Genomic DNA, 22,389 nt, shown 5'->3' on the forward strand with positions numbered 1-22,389 from the left:
AAAAGCTTTGCAGAGAGTGATGAAGGCTGCACAGTCTCCCCACCATCACAGACATCTACACCTCCAGATGCAGGAAGAGAGCCACCTGCATCATGAAGGACCCCACTCACCCAGCACACACACTTTTTGCCCTGCTCCCCTCAGGAAGGAGGTTGAAGAGCATTAAGTGTAGAACCACTAGACTGAGGAACAGCTTCTACCCTGAGACTGTTAGACTCATGAATCTCTAACCAGAATAATCACTGTGAAAAAATCACATCATGTTGCTGCTGATCTGTTTCAGTGTTGCTGCTGATCTGTTTCAATGTTGGTGTGTTTATGCGTGCTCATCTGCTCACACAGACTCGTGTTCAGGTTTGTGCTGATGTTCAACGTGATGTTTTTATGTTATGAGTGCTTAGTGTATATTTAGTTGATGTTTTTCTTAGTTCATATCTTAGATGTTATCATTGTTTTTCTTTTACATCTTATTGTTGGATGTAACTGGGACCTTGTGTACATAATTTCGCTCCACCACATGTACCACATGAGGCGCGAATGACAATAAAGAATCTCTGACTCTGACATTCTACAGAGGAACCATCATGACCAGTTGCATCTCAGCATCTCAGTTTGGGAAGGAAGCTGCCGGGCTGCAGACTGGAAGGATTTGAGTTAACATTCTCAGCCATACTAATAAAAACTTTGACCAAAAATTCCTTAACAAATATGTTACAGAAATATAATACAGTAGTGACGATAAAAATAAGCACTTCTGCATAAAACGGTCAAACATTTCCCTTTTCAAGTCAAGACAAAATGATCAAAATGTCTAAAATTCTCTGAAAGACACAAACCCATTTTTAAAGCTGTAAAAGTTTAGTTATACTACTCAAGATTTTTGAAACCACCAGGATCTTTGAACATTTTCCAAGGTTCAGATCTGCAGAAACCAAGCTAGTAGATCCATAGTGATTGTAGTAGCCAAGAACCTAACGACAGGTGAAATAGAGCAGCAGAAATGAGAGAACCTTTACAACGACAGCTAACCCAGCAGCACTTCAGACCTTTATGCTAGAGTGGCTCTACAGAAGCCCCCTTCAGTAAATGACACACGACAGCTCACACAGGGTTTACAAAATGACATTTAAAAAACTCAGGAGGCATGACAAAAAGATAAAGTGATCTGATGATCGTAAGATTGATTAGTTCTGGCAGAACTCCATGAATTTTTTCTGAAGAACACCAGGCACAGAACATCAGCTGTTTAAAAATGTTCCTGCTGGTGGTGGAGAGCACCAGGTTCCTGGGGGTGCACATATCCAATCAGCTGTCTTGGTCAAGAAACACGTGAACTATCTCTGAAGAGCACAAGACACAGAGCATCAGCTGCTGCAACTCAGCAGCCGGATCAAGAAGAAAACTAAAATCTTGGGATTAGATCCTACAAAAATTAGACATACCTTGGACTAATGCTCTTTTAACACAGTTCGTGGTTGGTTGGTTGCAAAGACCCAAATAAAGACAGGTTTTAGAGCTGTAGCAAAATCTTTCATTAAAAATGTAAGATGAACAGAGAAAATGGAAAAATGTTAAGAAATATGGATCAAAACAAACTGACAACAATGGCAAAAAAACATACACAGGGTGGGATGTTGGTAATGACAGGCAAGGTGATTACTAATAAAAAAGACAGGTGGTGTCCCTTACAGAAAACTGCATGGACCTTACATGAGTAAATCAAATGTTTAAACCCTGTAGTAACATGTCAAATTAACATGTAAAACGTGTTTTGCATGTATAGTGAACTAGACCTCCAACATCAATCTGTCTCTGAAGACCTTCAGGGGAGAGGAACTGTTATTTCATTGATTTGAATCCAGAAATACAAATTATCTCATCAAGAGACTATTTAATTGTATCCTGAATTAATCAATTGAAAGAGCACTCTTCTTTTTATATTATCTTTACTATTTTATAATATCTTGATAATCAAAAGTGTTTATTTCATACCATTTCTAATGTTGAAGTGAACCACTCATTTAAATCAACTGTGAAACAGTATTAATGATTTTTAAACCTCATTAGACTTCATCAATCATACATGTTAAATGTCTATTTATGAAGTAAGTGTGCATTTAGTCTTCTGTCTGAATGAGGAGTAGTGGATTTGAGGTTGAAAGTCAGAGACAAGTTATGAGAACGAAGTGCCTTGTTTTAAAACTCTCAGACAGTAAATAAGAACTGGCTGGCACCTGCTGTCTCTCATTTCTTCAAAATATTTCTCTGTCTGTACTAACCGTTCTTAAAACATTTCTGCTGTCTCCTGACTTCTAATAACCCTCTGACATCACTAAAACTACACCCCTGCTGATTGTTTCAACCAATCAGGAAGTACCAAGTGACAGGAAGTGGATACCCTTTAAAAGTCAACACTTCTTGGAACTATTCAGTCTTCCCGGTCTTTCCAGTCTTTCCAGTCTTCCTGGAACTTTCAGTCGAAGATGAGATTCAGTCTGATGGAGTCTTACAGCTGAACTAAATAGCTGATGGATTGGACCATGTGCCAAGGGTCCCTCCGTTTCAGCAGAGTCCCAGCTGCCTCGCTGTGACTCACCCCGAGCATTAAATGCTCTCAACTTTGAAGGAAGCTTATTCTGTTGATTGGAATATATGGAACTACTTCTAAAGATTCACAGCCACCCTGACCGGAGACGCTGAAAAGGGAGCGTGCCAATGGACCTCTGTTCCGGAGTTGATGTATCCTCTGCTCAGGTAACAAGCCGTTGACGCCCTGAGTGTACCGGAGGGCTGAGCTGGATTCGGAGGAAGGGTGCCATTTTCTGGTCAACACATGTTCCTTCATCCATCTAAACCTCCTCTTTAAATCTACTCCTCTTTAAACTTCTATTCGCCAGTAAATCAAGCTAGATGCCTTCAGAGATGAATCATTCTCAATCAGTAATGTTCTGTTGTCTTGTTTAGTAAATCGTGCCAAGTTTATTAATCAAAAACAGATCAGTAAATCAATGTGTACATGTTTTGATGTTAAATTTTGATTCTGTTAAATAAATTACCGCATTTATTCTGATGGGTCAAAGATGAAATGGTGTCTCATGTCACTAATTAAAGCCTCCACTCTCAAGTTATCTTGGTCACATGGAAGCAATTTAACTCGAAAAAGAAAGAATCTGTGTTAATTAAACAATTAATATACTTTGTGCTTGAACTAGCTTTAAGAATAATTAATTAGTAGTATGTTACAGCGAAAGCTGTCCTTACATCACTACACATGTTTCCATTGTGATTTTGTAATATTTTTAACGTGTGAGCCTATGTGATCACGTGTTTTTCTACATGATCATATGTGAACAAACACTGTAAATGTATATGGTTTATTGTAAGCGGAGTGAGGAACTGCAAATTATGACTAGTGAGGACATCTATTGACACAAGAATAAAAATTAAGAACATTTCTATGAACATGCAGAGTGGTGGCGCAGAGGTTAGAGAAGATGGGCCTGTGATTGGAAAGTTGCAGGTTCAACTCCCGGTACCATCAACATCAAAATGTGGGTGGTAAAGGTGAAACACCCACACCTGCCTCCACCCTCATTTGCTCCACTCTGGGTCCCTGAGCAAGGCCCTTAACCCCGACCATCTGCTCCCAAAAACAGGTCTCGCTTGAAAATGAGTTATTGTGACTCAATGAGACTACCTGTATAAATAAAAGGTAAATGAAAAAAAATTCTGAATAACAAAAATACTAAAAGTACTTACCCAACCAACAATAAACAAACATATATGTACTCAAAGATGGTATAGTTCATATCTTGGTCTTTGACTTGTGCAGACTAGCAGTTTTCTCATCAATTTGGTCAAAATTAAACTCCATTTTCTTAAAGCTGAGGCCATTCAAAGAGCTATCTATGACAGGTAATATGCTGACTGTTCAGCTGAGTGCATTTCAGCTTAAATGTTTTCATCTTCACATGTGCAAACTGGATGTAGATTCAGTGTTTAGAATGCCAACGTTGGAGCAGTGTCTTTATATTAACAGTTTAATCTGTGAAAATAATCTAAAGATGGTAACGTTCCTTCTGCAGCCACATCGTTTTCTAATTGTGCATTGAAATGCAAATACCATCCTATATTACTGTCATTTCTTTCAGTTTTTGGTCAGAGGATGTTGTGCTGGGGTTTTGTACAAATGGATCTCTCACCTCAAAGCCAAGAAAACCGATGACAGCCAAACAACATCATTATGAAAACCCTGAAAGCTTTTGCATGTCTGAAAAGTGACACGTGATAAAATGGCCCGACTCAACCTCGCTGCTGCACCTCACACCTCGGCTGTGATGAGAAGGAACATTAAAGGCGATGATCCTGTTTATCTGACTGAAGGAACGCTGTAATAACTCTGAAACATCTGTCATGTGGAAATAATTATTGAAGCGTATTAATCTCACAGACGTCTTCTGTGACTCCTGAACTTGCCGTACACACGTAGGGTATCCAGAAAAACACATACTTCAATGAATTTTAATTAAAACCGTCTGAAAAACTGAAATACACTTTCTAAAGTGAAGCAACACTGAACAAGTGCTTAATAAAAGAGGCAGAACATCTAAAATCAAGCAAGGCTTCTATATTCAACTAGCTCTCCTCCCCTTTCTCATATTCATTCATGCTTTCTACTGGGGTGACACCTAGTTTAAAGGATCATTTGATTTGTTTTTGTCTTGTTAAAATACATTTACAACTGATAATTTTCTTAATTATAAATTATATCAAGAGAAAGTTTCCACAATGGGGAACATCTGCCTGTTTTCACAAGATGATGCTATATGTAGTTCAGAGCTTTGCAAGTGGCGCTCTTGTTTATGAACAAATAATATTTAACCTGTTGCAGATAGTTATTTGAATGATCTCCATCTAGAAAAATAGGGCTTAAATCTGACTGATACTGATACTGATAATGGTTGATGTAAACAGGGATCAAGCCCAAAGTGGATAATGTCATCTTTAAACAAATCCAATCTTAAAATTTCATGATGTGATGACTCTTAATTATGTTCCTTTGCTAAAGCAAATAGCAGCAACAGCAGCTAGCTTTAGCATTTGTGACACATCATGGGAAACACAACAAAAATATATTATTTCTGAAAAATTACATTATTTATGCTGGAATAAGTGCAAAATTATTTCAAGACAGCAACAATTCACTTTGGTTTGTACCTCCCTCAGACTAGCTCCTAATTTGTCAATCCGGTCAGAACTAAACTCTATTTCTCTGAACAGGGATTATATGGAGAATTATCTACTGCAGGTAGGATCATTCTTTTTTATGTTTTCACAGAAATTCATTTAAAATAGTCAGAACTTTATTTTTTTTTTATTTAGAAATGTATTAATTTCATTAAAAACAAAATAACTATATGTAATAGAACACAAAAAATATATATACAATCAAAAAGTAAATTGAAAGGCAGCAGAAGAAGAATAAATCTTATAATATCTGACCCTTTTTTCCCCCAGAATATATTTCAGCAAAAGTAACTTACAAAAAAAAAAAAAAAGCTAAATAAAAAAAACAATAATAAAAAAAAGTTTTAAGCCTATAAGAATTAGATTACTTAAAACAAATTTTGGACTCACATCCTGTCTGTGTTCATACTGCATTAAGTTTTTGATCCAAATCACAGGCCAAGTTATGTTGCTTGTTACTTTATCCACAAATCAAAACTTTTGTAGTGAACTAGACCTCCGACATCAATCTGTCTCTGAGGAACTTCATGGGACAGGAACTGTCATTTCATTGATTTGAATCCAGAAATACAAATTATCTCATCAAGAGACTATTTAATTGTATCCTGAAGTAATCAATTGAAAGAACACTCTTCTTTTTACATTATCATTAACTATTTTACAATATCTTGATAATCAAAAGTGTGTTTAGTTCATACCATTTCTAAATATTGAAGTGAACCACTCATTTAAATCAACTGTGAAACAGTATTAATGATTTTTAAACCTCATTAGACTTTGATCATACAGTTAAATGTATATTTACGAAGTAAGTGTGCATTTAGTCTTCTGTCTGAATGAGGAGTAGTGGATGTCGGTCGAAAGTCAGAGACAAGTTATGAGAACGAAGTGTCTTGTTTTTAAAACTCTCAGACAGTAAATAAGAACTGCTGGCACCTGCTTCCGCTCCTTTCTTAAAAACATTTCTCCGTCTGTACTAACCGTTCTTAAAACATTCCTGCTGTCTCCTGACTTCAAGTGACCCTCTGACATCACTGGAACTACACCCCTGCTGGTTGTTTCAACCAATCAGGAAGTACCACGTAACAGGAAGTGGATACCCTTTAAAAGGCAACACTTCTTGGAACTATTCAGTCTTAGTCTTAGCCTTAGTCTTCGTCGTCTTCGGAGTCTTCGCAGTCTTCGCAGTCTTTTCCAGTCTTGCTGGAACTTTCAGTCGAAGATGAGACTCAACTAAGTAGCGGATGGATTTGACCATGTGCCAAGGGTCTCTCCATTCCAGCGTAGTCACAGCCTGCCTCGGCTGTGGCTCAACTCGAGCAGTAAATGCTCAACTTCTAAGAAAGCTTATTCTGTTGAACCGAGTACTTCGTCACGATTTCTGACGACCCCAGCTACTCTAACCGGAGACGCTGAAAAGGGAGCGTACCAATGGACTTCTGTTCCGGAGTGGAGGTATCCACCATCTCAGGTAACAAGCCGTTGACGCCCTGAAGTGTACCGGAGGGCTGAGCTGGATGTCGGAGGAAGGGTGCCATTTTCTGGTTCAACACATAACTTTCATCCATCTAAACTTCCTCCTTAAATCTATTCCTCCTCTTTAAACTTCTATTCGCCAGTAAATCAAGCTAGATGTCTTCAGAGATGAATCAGTCTCAATCATTAATGTTCTGTTGTCTTGTCTAGTAAATCGTGTTAGTTTATTAATCAGAAACAGATCAGCAAATCAATGTGTACATGTTTGATGTTAAATTTTGATTCTGTTAAATAAATGACCGCATTTATTCTGATGGGTCAAAAATAAAATGGCGTCTCATGTCACTGATTAAACACTCCACTCACAAGTTATCTTGGTCACATAACAGAAATTTAACTCGAAAAAGAAAAGAATCCGTTGTAATTAAACAATTAATATTCTTTGTGCTTGAACTAGCTTTAAGAATAATTAATTAGTAGTAAAGTTAACAGCTACATCACTACACTTTTAATATTTGTGACTGTCAACTTTCCAGGAAAGAAAACAGTCAGTTATTCACAGCTCTTCTAAAAAAAAAGGCAGAAACTTATTTTCTGCTGTCGGGCTGCCATCACCTCATTTAATTAAACACACCGTGTCAGCTCTGCTGGACCTCTCCGTGCCCTGGCTCTCCTGTCAAACACGTCTCAGTCATGAAATTTGTACCATTAAATGCTCCATCTACCTGTTTCGGCAGCTGCATTCAGATATTGGTCAGTTTTACAATAATGTTACAGTAAACTTCATTCCGACATGACTACAGCACTGACAGACGGCTGCAGTTTTAGCTCTCAGCTTTATAATGAACTGTTCATAAATGCTTAGTCATTTTTTTCGTAACAATGTGCCATATTACCAAGTGTGGAGAGGTTCGTCCAACACGTCCATGGTTATAAAGCAACGTGTATAGTAGAAGAGCAAGTGCTAGTGCAAGAGTAGCATGTTCCTAATCAAAGGCACATTTTAGTACTTTTAGGTTGTATGTTTACAAGGTACATCTTTACACACAAAAAAGTACAAAAAAAGTGGTGGCTGTAGAAAAGAACTCAAAACTATCTACAGTTATGTACAATGGTGCTTGAAAGTTTGTGAAACCTTTATCATTTTCTATATTTCTGCATCAATATGATCTAAAACATCATCAGATTTTCATTTGTGAGTGGTAAAAGTATGTGAATCTTTGCTTTCTGTATCTGGTGTGACCCTCCTGTGCATCAATAACTACAATTAAATATTTCCAGTAACTGTTGATCAGTCCTGCACACCAGAGCTGGAGGAACTTGAGTCCATTCCTCTACAGAACAGCTTCAACTCTGGATGTTGGTGGTTTCTTCACATCAACTGCTGCTTCAGGTCCTTCCACAACATCTGGATTGGATTAAGGTCAGGACTTTGACTTGGCCATTCCAAAACATGAACTTTATTCTTCTTGAACATTCTTTGGTAGAACAACTTGTGTGCTGAGGGTCATTGTGTCGCTGCATGACCCACCTTCTCTTCAGATTCAGTTCATGGACAGATGTTCTGACATTTTCCTTTAGAATTCTCTGATATAATTCAGAATTCATTGTTCCATCAATGATGGCAAGACGTCCTGGTCCAGATGCAGCAAAACAGGCCCAAACCATGATACTACCACCACCATGTTTCACAGATGGGATAAGGTTCTGATGCAGGAATGTACAGTTTTACTTTCTCCAAAGACAATTATTTTAATTTAAACCAGAAAGTTTTATTTTGGACTCATCCGTCCACAAAACATTTTTCCAACAGTCTTCTGGCTCGTCCACATGATCTTTATCAAACTGCAGACGAGCAGCAACGTTCTTGTTGGAGAGCAGTTTCTTTCTCCTTCAACCCTTCCATGCACACCATTGTTCAGAGTTCTCCTGATGGTGGACTCATGAACATTATCAGTCAATGTGAGAAAGGCCTTCAGTTGTTAGAAGTTATCCTGGGCTCCATTGTGACCTCGCCGACTATTCCACACCTTGGAGTGATCTTTGTTGGTCCACCACTCGTGAGGAGGATAACAATGGTCTTGAATTTCCTCCATTTGTCCACAATCTGTCTGACTGTGGATTGGTGGAGTCCAAACTCTTTACAGATGTTTTGTAACATTTTCCAGCCTGATGAGCATCAACAACTCTTTTTCTGAGATCCTCAAAAATCTCCTTTGTTCCTGCCATGATCCACTTCCACAAACATCTTGTGAAGATCAGACTCTGATAGATCCTGTTCTTCAAATCAAACAGGGTGACCACTCACACCTGATCATCATCCATTGAGTGAAAACACCAGACTCTAATTTCACCTTCAGATTAACTGCTAATCCTAGAGGTTCACATACTTTTACCATCACAAATATGTAATAATGGATCATTTTCTTCAATAAGTAAATGACCAATTATAATATTTTTGTCTCATTTGTTTAACTGAGTTCTCTTTATCTACTTTTAGTACTTGTGTGAAAATCTGATGATGTTTTAGGTCATATTTATGCAGAAATATAAAACATTTTAAAGGCTTCACAAACTTTCAAGCACAACTGTAGCTCAAAAATGTTAATTATTGTATTAAAGTAGGTCTTCAGATTTTTGAAGTGTGGTTCAGTTATGAACAATTAATATCTCACCAGTTCTGAAAAGCTCATTTATTGGACTCAGTTTGGAGGAACAGAGTAATTCTGATCTGAAATACAAGCCAACGACTGGCAGAGCCAAGATAAAAAATGGATAGTTGTTGTCTTAAAGCAACTCCAGTCTCAACATTTTCTGGATGATTTGTGGAAAAGCTGTTTTACAAACTTTACATCATGTTCAACACTATTGTCTTGCAGCAATAATGTTGTAGGTTGGACTCCCAGCTGGAGCCTTTCTGTATGAAGTTTGCATACATGGGTTTTCTTCTGGTACACTGATGTAATCCCAGAATCCACAAACACGTTGATCTAACTGGTTTCTATTTGCTGGTATTAAATTTGTGTGTGAATGGTAATATCTCATTTGCCTTTATGCTGCCCTGTTCTAAAGTCCTGTCCAGATTTACCTCACCTTTTGCACCTGCACCCTGTGTGATCCTGGACAAGAACAAGTGGGTAAAGAAAAAGATGGTTGTAAGGATGGATAATACATCACTATTTCCCAATACATTGTTATTCCATCAACAACATTGTGATGTTTCTGCTCAAAGAGTTACCTGTATCTACAGCAGGTAAGATAATAATTCTTAATTTCCATTACCTTATTTTACCAGGAAGAAATCCACTGAGATTATCAATTTCTTTTACAAGGATATCCTGGAATATTATAATATAAAATTATTCAAAGGATATGACAGACCAACCTGAACATGTTGCTAAGAGGACCTCACTGCCAACAGAACCACTCTGCTAACAGGACCATGCTGCTGTAGATGTAGTTCTTTTTCACTTTTGGTGCCTTGTTTTTGTATTTGTGTTGCATGCTTTCGTATTTGTTGTTGTTGTAGTTTTTGGCAAGTCATTGCATTGTTGACCTCGTGTAGATCTGCATATGACAATAAAGCTAAACCTGTGTATGGGATTGGGGGGGGGGGGGGGGGTCTGGATGTAAGCTAAACATGTAATGAACAAATGGATTATTTTTAATGTGACTCTCAGGAAGTAATATACATTTACAGCTTATAAACTTTTGAAGTCATCTCAGTTCAAGGTGGCTGCCACATAAGCCAACCTAAAAATACATATGGGTCAAATTTAGTCAAATCCACAGGTATCAGGTTAATATTTTATCTAGTTGGAACAGAGTTATTCACAACTCATATTCTGAGTGACACAATGAGACAACGGCAGAATTCAGGTGGAATAAAAGCACCTTAATAAATATATATGTAAGATTTCTCTTTTGTAGTCATTTTTTCAGTCTTTTTTGTATTAAAATGTTTATTATTATGTCTCAGGGCCGTCCCAAGGCATAAGCAAACTAAACGGCTGCTTAGGGCCCCTGGGTCACTAGGGGGCCCCTAAATGGAATTTTAAAAAAAATTGTAATGATTTCTATATGATTCTATTTTTCATTCAACCTTTATTTAGACAGGTTAATCCCATTGAGCCTGAGGGACTCATTTACAAGAGAGACCTGGTTTTAACAAAGAATGATGACAACAGTGGACAACGACAACAACAATATACAGTCATAAAAGAGGCATACAGATGATTTATATTTTTAAATTTTATTTAATAGTTTAAGTTCATTTTTGCAAATTATTGCATACATTTACATAGTTTTAAGAACTTATTATTCAACTTTAAATTATTTTTTAACCATTTTACATGGTTTCAAGTAATTGTTCATTTACATCATTTAAATATTTCCCTGGTTTTTTATTTTATTTTATTTTATTTTGTCTGTTTTTGCACAATTTAATTTATTTTTATGCATCTAAGTTATTTTATCTGTTGTTTGTTGTTGATCTTGCACTAATTATTTTGAACATTACTGTTGCCGTTCCATGGAACCAAAGATAATAAACCAAATGACACTTTTGCTGTAAAATACATTGCATACTGGTGTATTTTTATTTATTTATTTTTGTTACGTTTAGTACTACTATAATATACAAGGATACAAGGATTTCTATTGTCATTCACATCACATGTGGTACATGAGGTGGAATGAAACTGTGTACACAGGGTCCCAGTTACATCAATGTTACATTATACCATACAGCTACATTAATATATACTTATAGGATAATGTGTCTCAACAGGGCTGTCAGAGTTGCAATGAGTTTCTGTTAGGTGGGTGAATGATCTGATCATCTGACTGCTGATTGCAGTAATTCACATTATTAGCAGAAATAGAGGACCCCAAACCAAATTACCCTTAGGGCCCCATGGAGGCTTGGGCCGACCCTGTTGAGTCTTATTTAACAGCTTGCACACACACACACACACACACACAGGTTTGTTTTGCTATCTTTGTGGGGCCTTTGCATTGACTTCCATTCATTTTTCATTCATTTCTATAGCCTAACCATGACCTTTATCCATAACCTAACCATTACCAGTACATACCTAACCCTAAACCTAACACATCCTCAATTCACACCTTAGTCCTAAACCTAGCCCGTAACCCACCAATGGGACTTCTTCTTATGGGGCCCGGGCTTTGGGCCCCATAAGGAGCAGTTGGTCCTCACAATGTAGTATAAGTTGGAAAAATGGGCCTCACAAAGTAGCATAAACAAGGACACACACACACACACACACAAATAAATTTGACCCTGCCAGCTGAGATGTGAATGAAAATGACAAGTAAAAGACAAGAGGAGTGAGCAGCAGGGGCAATTAATCACACATTTAAACACGGACATCTTTGCTGTGGAGCTGTCACTCCAATGACACATCAGTAAAGCATGACGTGTTGCACAGCTTTGTATTGTTCAGTCATTGACAACTTGCTTCTTTTTCATTTATTTCATTTCATTTGGAGAAAATAAATGTATGAAGACAGCCATGGCTTGTGGCCTGCAGTTACGACTTCATCAACTGCATCTCAGTTAGTCGTGTCACCAAGTTATCGCATGAACCAGAGGACAGATTTAAATGAAACTTTTAGAACTTATTCATTATTTATTTATAAATAATTAACTTTGCCAAGTGAAATCAGGATGGCCTTCACATATAATAGACAAAGCAAATGGAAAAATGGCCATAAATCAGCCATTTTTCCATTCAGCTTAAATTTGATCTGATAGAAGCAGAGTCATTCTCAACATACTACGAATACTAATAAATTTGTATTGTATTAAAACTGCACATAACGCAATTTTCAACATTTGAACAAAAAGACCGTGGTCCTTCTCATTATGAGATTATCTTAGTTTAATATTTTGGCGCAGCACAAGCCTGTAGATACAGTACGTGTTCCTTCAGCGAATGCTGGGTCTTTGGAGTTTTTTTGCTTTTGTTGTAACTCTGAGCAAGATTTGACAGGTCCATGATGGTCTTTTGTGCAGCCGTGGCATGTAATGGAAGTGTGAAACTCTGTGTCATATAGTATGTTTAACCATAGGGACTATATAATTCATAAATATGATTGATAATGTAAAAAAAAAAACAACAACATGAAGGCTGTAGGTGGTAGACAAAAGACAAAACAACTGTACCTCACATCATATTTAATTGACAATGATTGAAAATGACAGGTTGAAATGCAAACCTAATACTATGAGACGTTTGAGGCAGGAAATGGTGCGTCATTAAACATTTGAAGCCATTAAAGAATTCTTGCATGTTTTACTTATTCTCCTCCCATCATTTTTCCTTATGGTTTTTGCATTTGTTACATAAGCATGAAACGCTCACATAAAACAGCAGAGGAGAGAGAAACTGGATCTCAAGATGCTCAAACTGGGAGAATGTTTTCTTCCATGGTTTGTTTGCTTTTTATCATTTCATTTTAAAACAATTCATATCCTTTTTCTTATCTTTTTTTATGATTATTAAAGTATCATTTGTGCATCTGAATTTCAATGTGACTTGTGAAACCTAGTTAGTCTAGAGACCAAATACTTTGTACAAGACCCCTGCAGGTTTGGCCCAGAAATGTGCTAAATAAATGTTCCAAAAGGTAAAGTAAAATAAGGTAAGGCAACCTTTACAGACTTCCTAGCTAATTTACAATTCAAATATGTTTTGCTTGCTGGAGATTTCAACATCAACTTGGAAAAGTCGTTCCCCCTCTGTGATAAATTCAAGGAATGTTGCGGGTCACTTAACCCCCTACCAGAACAAACAAGAATTGTTCTGAAAAATCTTCCATCCTAGACCTATTTCTAACAAATATGCCTTACAAATTCCCCGGTACAGGTGTTTTAGCAGATGTTTTAAGTGATCATTGTGTAATAGCGGCTCTTAGAGACATTAAACTTCCACATTCTAAGCCCAGATTAATTCTAAAAAGGGATTTGAAACGTTTTTGTGAACAGTCATTCCTCTGGGATTTATCTCACTTTGACTGGCATCATATTCTATTAACTGGCGACATGAACTCTGCTTGGAACTATTTTCATAATAGTTTAATTTATGTTGTAAACAAACATTCTCCTTTTTGCCAGTTCAAAATAAAAGGACGAGACAGCCCCTGGTTTGCTCCTGATCTTGCTGACCTTCTGCACAGGAGAGATCATCTATGGGCTATAGTGAGAAAGTCTGACTCAGACACTGATTGGTTGAATTTTTGACAGCTGAGGAATAAATGTACAACTTCCATCAAAGCTGCAAAACGTAACTATTTCTTATCTCAGACTTCCAAAAATCTAAATGACCATAAAAGATTCTGGAAAACCATTAAATCTTTCTTCGACAGTTCCCAACCACCTGATCTCCCATCACACCTCCTTGTAAACTCTGTTCCTGTGTCAAATAAGCACGAGATCCTGAACTGTTTCAACAAACATTTTGTTGCTTCTGGTTCTTTATTTGACACAGTTACTAATGGAAGATCAGCCACTTCACTTAATAACCAAACATCTACAAATCAAATCTCTCTTACAAGTCAATCATCAGAAAATCACACCTTTTCTCTTTTTCCGTTCTCAGTCAGTGAGGTAAATAAACTGTTATAAGGTGTACTGTAAACCTAAAAAAATCTGCAGAATTAGATGAACTTCCACCTTATTTTTTAAGGCTGGCTGCTCAAACAATTGCAGTACAGGTGTCCCACATCTTAAACCTGTCCTTAAGCCAAAATTCCATTCCTGACACTTGGAAAACAGCTTTGTTCTTCCTTTGCTGAAGGGAGGTAACTCCACCTCACTGAACAACTATCGACCATTCTCTAAACTCTGCATTTTAGCCAAGGTTCTAGAAAAACTGATAAACTCTCAAATCAAAAATTACCTGGACTCATTTAACATCTTACCTCCACGTCAATCTGGTTTCAGGAAACAACACAGCACAACCACTGCTTCACTGAAGGTTCTTAATGATGTTGTTGAAGCACTGGATGCTAAGGATTATTGTGCTGCACTTTTCTTAGACCTGTCTAAAGCTTTTGACACCGTGGATCATAACATCTTGTGTCATAAACTCTCAGAAATTGGTTTCTCAGAACACACCATTGGTTGGTTCTCTAACTATTTTTCAGATCGGAGGCAATGTGTTCAACGTAATGGAATTTCCTCAAGTTATTTAACAGTTAACAATGGTGTACCACAAGGCTCAGTCTTAGGACCCACCCTCTTTACAATCTACATAGGTAACCTAGGTCAGAGCATCCCTGATGCATCCTTACATTTCCATGCTGATGACACAGTTGTTTATTGTTGAGCTAAAACAGTTGCTAAGGCTCTCCAGCTGTTGCAATCTGCATTTAACATCATCCAGTCTGATTTGTTCCATCTCAAACTTGTCCTAAATGCCGACAAAACCAAAGGGATGCTTTCTTCATACAGGAAGCCAGTCCCAGCAGTTCTTCCTCTGATTTTATCCTTTAATGGTGTCCCTATGGGCAACTGGCCCAGGCAACATCCCCGGAAAAGTGTTGAAAGAATGTGCCGATCAGCTCTGCGAGGTGCTGGCAGACATCTTTAACACCTCACTTACCCTGGAGACAGTTCCCATCTGTCTGAAGACTGCCACCATCATCCCAGTCCCAAAAAGCTCTACAGTGTCTGGTCTGAATGACTATCGGCCAGTGGCCCTCACCCCGATAGTCGCTAAATGCTTCGAAAAACTGGTCATGACTCACATCAAAACAACCATCAGCATCAACGAGGACCCTCATCAGTATGCATACCGTGAGAACCAATTAACAGAGGATGCCATCTCCTCTGTGGTCCACACTGTGCTCAACCACCTGGAGCAGAAAAACTCTTATGTCCATATGCTCTTTGTGGACTTCACATCTGCCTTCAACACCATGATCCCCAAACCCTGATGGACAAACAATACACACACGGACTAAGCCCCTCCATTTGCAACTGGTTACTAGACTTCTTAACAAATAGACCACAGTTACTGAGGATCTGCAACTTCTCCTCCTCCACCATAACTCTCAGCACTGGCTCTCCTCAGGGATGTGTGTTGAGCCCCCTCCTGTTTACTCTGCTCACGAATGATTGTGCAACTACCCATCCAGGCTGTCACATTGTAAAGTTTGCAGATGATACAGCGGTGGTGGGATGCACCACAAATAATGAGTCCAGCTACAGGCAAGAGGTGGAATACCTGGAGAGCTGGTGCAAAGAGAATAACCTTCACATAAATGTGAAGAAGACAAAGGTGATGATTGTGGACTTCAGAAGGAACAACCCCCCACCCCCACCCCCCGAACATAAGAGGATCTGCAGTGGAAGTGGTCTCCAGCTACAAGTGCTTGGGTGTACACATGAATGACAACCTCAGCTGGAGCAACAACACCACCAGCCTGATCAAGAAAGCTCATCAGAGACTCTACTTCCTCAGACGGCTGAGACGAGCTGGTCTGGGAAGCTCAGTCCTCACCTCCTTCTACAGGTGTGCAATGGAGCATCCTGTGCTCCAGCATCAATGTGTGGCATGGAGGCTGCACAGCTGCAGAAAGAAAAGCTTTGCAGAGAGTGGTGAAGGCTGCACAGAAGACTGTTGGAGTCAGCCTCCCCACCATCACAGACATCTACACCTCAAGATGCAGGAAGAAGGCCACCTGCATCATGAAGGACTCCACTCACCCAGCACACACACTTTTTGCCTCGCTCCCCTCAGGAAGGAGGTTGAGGAGCATTAAGTGTAGAACCACTAGACTGAGGAACAGCTTCTACCCTGAGGCTGTAAGACTCATGAATCTCTAACCAGAATAATCAATGTGAAAAATCACATCATGTTGCTGCTGATCTGTTTCAATGTTGATGTGTTCATGCGTGCTCATCTGCTCATAGACTCATGTTCATGTTTGTGCTGATGTTTGACGTAATGTTTTAATGTTATTAGTGCTTATTGTATATTTAGTTGATGTTTTTCTTAGTTCATATCTTAGATGTTATCATTGTTTTTCTTTTACATTTTATTGTTGGATGTAACCGGGACCCTGTGTACATAATTTCGCTCCACCACATGTACCACATGAGGTGCGAATGACAATAAAGAATCTTTGACTCTGACTATCGAGTTTGTCTATTCCTATAAATATTTGAGTATCTTGGTCTACTCACATCTCTCTTTTAAGCTTCACGTGGAAAACTTGGTAAAGAAACTGAAAGTTAAACTGTGTTTCTTTTTCAGAAACAGATCCTGTCTAACTCTGAATGCTATGAAACGCCTTGTATCTGTGACTTTCCTTCCCTCCATTGACTACGGTGACATTATCTATATGAACGCTCCTGCACCCTGCAAATGTTGATTGCTGTCTATCATGGTGCGCTAAGATTAATAACTGGATGTAACTACCATACCCACCACTGCACCCTGTATTCACTGGTTAATTGGTCATCGTTAACTTCACGCAGACTCTCTCACTGGTACATTTTCATCTTTAAATCACTTCTTGGTTTGCTGCCTTCATACATCTCCTCCTACATGTCTCTGCGTGAGTGCAGCTACAGCGTGCGCTCTCAGGACATTATTACCTGCAGTGTTCCCTCAGTGAGAACTGAACTAGGCAAAAGGTTCTTCTCCTACTCCGCTCCTGTTTCCTGGAATATCTTGCAAAAATATATGATGTTCTCGACCTTGACCTCTCTAAGTGGCTTTAAACATCTGTTAAGTTCCTGGCAAGAACCAATGCAGATATGTTTCATTTTTGTTTGTTTTGTACACCGCCTCGTAATCTAGCTGTTTTTTTCGCTACTTTTCCTTTTTAATTATCCTTTTAATTACCATTTTATTTTCATTTGTAAAAAAAAAAAAATTGTATGCATCCTTTGTGGTTGTCCACTGTTGTCATCACTCTTTGTTAAAATTCAGGTTTCTCTTGTAAACGAGTCCTTGTGGCTCAATGGGATGAACCTGTGTTCTATGAAATTATCTTAAACATTTTATTAAACTCTCAACTCAACCTGTTAAAATAAAGGTTGAATGAAAGATAAGATAAGGTAAGGTAAGGTAAGATAAGATAAGATAAGGTAAGGTAAGATAAGGTAAGATAAGATAAGATAAGATAAGATAAGATAAGATAAGATAAGATAAGATAAGATAAGATAAGATAAGATAAGATAAGATAAGAGGCATCACGGTGGTGCAACTAGTAGAACTGCTGCCTCTCAGCAAGCAGGTCCCCGGTTCAAATCCCGGTCCGGGTGCCTTTCTGGGTGGAGTTTGCATGTTCTCTCTGTGCATGCGTGGGTTTTCTCCGGGTGCTCCGGTTTCCTCCCACAGACCAAAAACATACATGTTAGGCTGTTGGTAACTCTAAATTGTCTCTAGGTGTGAGTGAGAGAATGAATGGTTGTTTGTCTCATTTGTCTCTATGTGTCCCTGTGATGGACTTGCGACCCGTCCAGGGTGTACCCCGCCCCTCGCACAGTGATTGCTGGACATGGGCACCGGTGACCCCCGTGACCCAAAATGGAAAAAGCGAGTAAAAGATAATGGATGGATGAGATGAGATGAGATGAGACTTTATTATTCCGAATGAAATTCGAAGTTGCCGGCTACTTCAAGTCACACAGCACAAAATTAGAAAAAGCAATACCAGCGTATCAGAGAATAACACAGTAAGGAAGTAATAAAAAAGTGGTAAACAACATAACATGATTTAAAAACAAGAAGTAAAAGAAAAAAGTTGTGACTTGTAAATAAATCTAAATAAGTAAAAAAAAAAAAAGAAAGTTCATTCATGTCTTTACCGATGCTTAAAGAAAGTAATCGGCATCTCCATCACAGGACAGACGTCCCCATCACTGGACAGTTGTCTCAATCAGAAGACAGATATCTCCATCACAGGACAGTTGTCTCCATCACAGGACAGTTGTCTCCATCAGGAGATAGATATCTCCATCACAGGGCAGGTGTCTCCATCACTGGACAGACATCACCATCACAGGACAGAAGTCACTATATCACAGGACAAACGTCTTCACCAATAAACAGATGTCTCCATCACAGGATGGACGTCTCCATATCACAGGACAGATGTCTCCATCACAGGATGGACGTTTCCATATCACAGGACAGATGTCTCCATCACAGGATGGACGTTTCCTTATCACAGGACAGATATCTCCATCACAGAACAGAAGTCACTGTCTCACAGGACAAACATCTTCACCAAAAGACAGAAGTCTCATCACAGGACAGATATCTCCATCACAGGACAGACATCTCCATCACAGAATGGATATCTCCATCACAGGACAGAAGTCACTGTATCACAGGACAAACATCTTCACCAAAAGACAGAAGTCTCATAACAGGACAGATGTCTCCATATTACAGGACAGATAACTCCATCACAGAACAGAAGTCACTATCTCACAGGACAAATGTCTTCACCAAAAGACAGAAGTCTCATCACAGGACAGATATCTCCATCACAGGACAGACATCTCCATCACAGGACAGACATCTCCATCACAAGACCGGTGTCTCCATCACAAGACAGAAGTCACTGTATCACAGGACAAACATCTTCACCAAAAGACAGAAGTCTCATAACAGGACAGATGTCTCCATATCACAGGACAGACATCTCCATCACAGGACAGACATCTCCATCACAGGACAGACGTCTCCATCGCAGGACAGATGTCTCCATCACAGGACAGATGTCTCCATCACAGGACAGACATCTCCATCACAGGACAGACGTCTCCATCGCAGGACAGATGTCTCCATCACAGGACAGATGTCTCCATCACAGGACAGACATCTCCATCACAGGACAGACATCTCCATCGCAGGACAGATGTCTCCATCACAGGACAGAGGTCTCCATCACAGGACAGATGTCTCCATCACAGGACAGATGTCTCTATATCACAGGACAGAAGTCCACAGTATTATATACTGTATTTTTAATGTGTCCCAAAACGTATAAAACTTTTATTTACCTCTGATTTGTTTGTGATTATTTTTCATGCCCCAACAAGGATTAGATTCTAACACTTGATGAAATAGTTTCATGTTCTCCCCTCTCTCAGAGCGCTGGAGACGCTGGACGGCAGCTTTTACGCATGATCTCCCTGACAACGCTCGGCTCCCTGCTGGAGGACAGATGGATGTGACGGAGGAGCGCATCAGCAGCATTGCATTTAGACATCCCTCCGCTCCATGAGGAGATTGTTTCTGCTCTCCTTGCACCTCTGCTTGCTCATCTTTTCCAATGGACCTTTACGCCTCGGCGCTGTCCCCGGCACTGGACATCGGAACTGGCTGCTACCTGCTGGTTTTAAGTAAGTCCAAAGATGTGCGGGAAGGAGGAGAGAAAACGCTCCTTGTTTGTTTCCTCTGAGTTGATTTGTATTTTTAAAACTAGACTTGGAGACCTGAAAACAAATATACCTATTTTTAGGACAAATATATGAGTTCAAAGGTGATGCATATATGATTAAAAATATTTCTGTGCATGCCTGTTTAAGTCTTGGTTTGGACCTGGTGATGAAAAGCTTAGAGGCAATTCCTGTTCCTTCAATTACTGGGTTTTTTTGTTGTTGTTTTTTTTACGTTAAGACTTGTTTGTAGGGTTAAGTCAAATTAAATTTGATTTAAGAGACTAAAATTAATGTGAAAATGTGTCTCATACTTAGGGATAATTTTTATAACCCAATAAGCAGACCTCCAAAATATTGGAGAGTTTTATTGGAGCTCCTGACAGTTTCATACTGCAGTAAAATCATTTCACAGATTTACATTTAGAAATGGCTGTTGGACTTTGTAAGAAAATTAAATAAAATAATTTAAAAAAAAACTAAAATGCTCTGGAATTTGTTGAATTTAGCTATAATGAACCATGTTTTGGTTGATGATTTAGTGAGTTTTTGAAGAAGCACTGTAAGGAGTGTTCATCAAATCATTATATGTCTGTTCAATAATTTTATACTTAAACATTTTCAAAAGATATAAATGTTTTTGTAATTATAAGAGATTGTTGGCAGGTTGCCTCCTGGACCTTATGTCACTCTGTAAATGGATTACTCTCCGCTACTGCCTCGTCAAATTGTAGCTCAGTATTTGTAAAACCAAGTTAATACTATTTTTTGTGTTTGCTAAGGCAGGGGTGCCACCCAGGGGTGAGTGTTGGGGCCAATGGCCACCCTTAAAAAAATATTGGGCCATCCTACTGGCCCCGTTCAGGTATCCTCATGAGATTTTGCTTGTTGTATATTTTTAATATCCCTTACGTTATTTCAGGTTATGAAAACGTCATAAAAACAAACACCAATCAACTCAAAACCAAATTTCTAAAGTATTTCAAATTAAAAATAAAACTTTAAATCAAGTCCCCCTGAATAAGGACAACCAGTCTAAAACCAGTGTCCTAAACATTAGGATGTAGACTTTCAGGAAGTTAAAATTATAACTTTTTTTTCTGTTATAAATTTATAAATGGACGAGCTTCAAAAAGTTGAGTAGTACCAGTGCTTTTCTCAAATCTTGATGATTGTCCAGTGTTTAACAAGGGAACAGACAAATAAATCTTTATCAACACTTATATGGTATGAAAAAGGAAAAAAAAGTAAAGTTTTAGTTTAGGATAATACTATATTAATGTGTACATTGTTGTGTTTTTTCTGTCCGTTATTTCCCAGTTTGGGACATTTATACCACATTTTTGTTCACAAATTTACACCGCAACAAGCTAATTAAAATTTGTTTTAAATAATTAAAAGAATGGTGGGTTTAAGCTTTAAAAAACATAATTCAAGTAAATGTTTTGTTCAATGTACACCTAATGAAATATATACATTTGACTTTTTTAGAGAAAAGGACAAAAAGCTTAATAATTTATAGCGATATATATGCATGTAAAGATACACGACATATAAAAACTGGACTGCTGTGGAACTCATATGTTCTCTCTTCTGGTTTCTGCACATCAATTCAGTTCAGTTTATTTATATAGAACCAAGTCACAACAGAAGTCATCTCACATGTCACATGTCATATCACAGAAATATCACCTGAAGATAACAGTTGGCAGTTTCTTAACTCTCAAACTGACAAAGTTTTAAAACTGCTGTTTTACACGTTCAAGTTCAAGTAGGTTTTATAGTCATTCACATCACATATGGTACATGAGGTGGAATGAAATTGTGTACACAGGGTCCCATCCAACAATAGCAAAAATATAAATTGTAAAAAGAAACAGTAAACAAGGATCTAAGTTATAAATTAAGAAATACGCTAAACACTAATAGTGCAAAACAATATAATGAACAACAGCAGCACGAGCATGAGTCTGTGTGAGTAGATGAGTATGAATGAACACAGCAGCATGAAATAATTAGCAGCATGAAATAATCAACAGCATGAAATAATCAGCAGCATGAAATAAACAGCACACATCACCAATCAAAGTAGCATTACAGTGATTTTTCTTTTTTTCCATCACAGTGGTTATTCTGGTCAGGGATTCATGAGTCTAACAGCCTCAGGGTAGAAGCTGTTCCTCAGTCTAGTGGTTCTACACTTAATGCTCCTCAACCTCCTTCCTGAGGGGAGCGGG

At 38.4% G+C, this 22,389-nt stretch overlaps 1 protein-coding gene across 1 annotated transcript in view; it reads left to right on the plus strand.

Moving 5' to 3' along the window:
- Nucleotides 1-20,046: 20,046 nt before the first annotated feature.
- The window catches only part of LOC119418072 (opsin-5-like), a 27,945-nt gene continuing 25,602 nt past the window's right edge, over nucleotides 20,047-22,389 (plus strand). The window contains exon 1 of the mRNA XM_037685325.1: nucleotides 20,047-20,116. Coding sequence (XP_037541253.1) covers nucleotides 20,047-20,116 — 70 coding nt within the window. The remainder of the gene's footprint in view (nucleotides 20,117-22,389) is intronic.

Source organism: Nematolebias whitei, chromosome 12 (assembly GCF_014905685.2).
Source record: "Nematolebias whitei isolate Nwh7 chromosome 12, NemWhi1, whole genome shotgun sequence".
Taxonomy (NCBI): domain Eukaryota; kingdom Metazoa; phylum Chordata; class Actinopteri; order Cyprinodontiformes; family Rivulidae; genus Nematolebias; species Nematolebias whitei.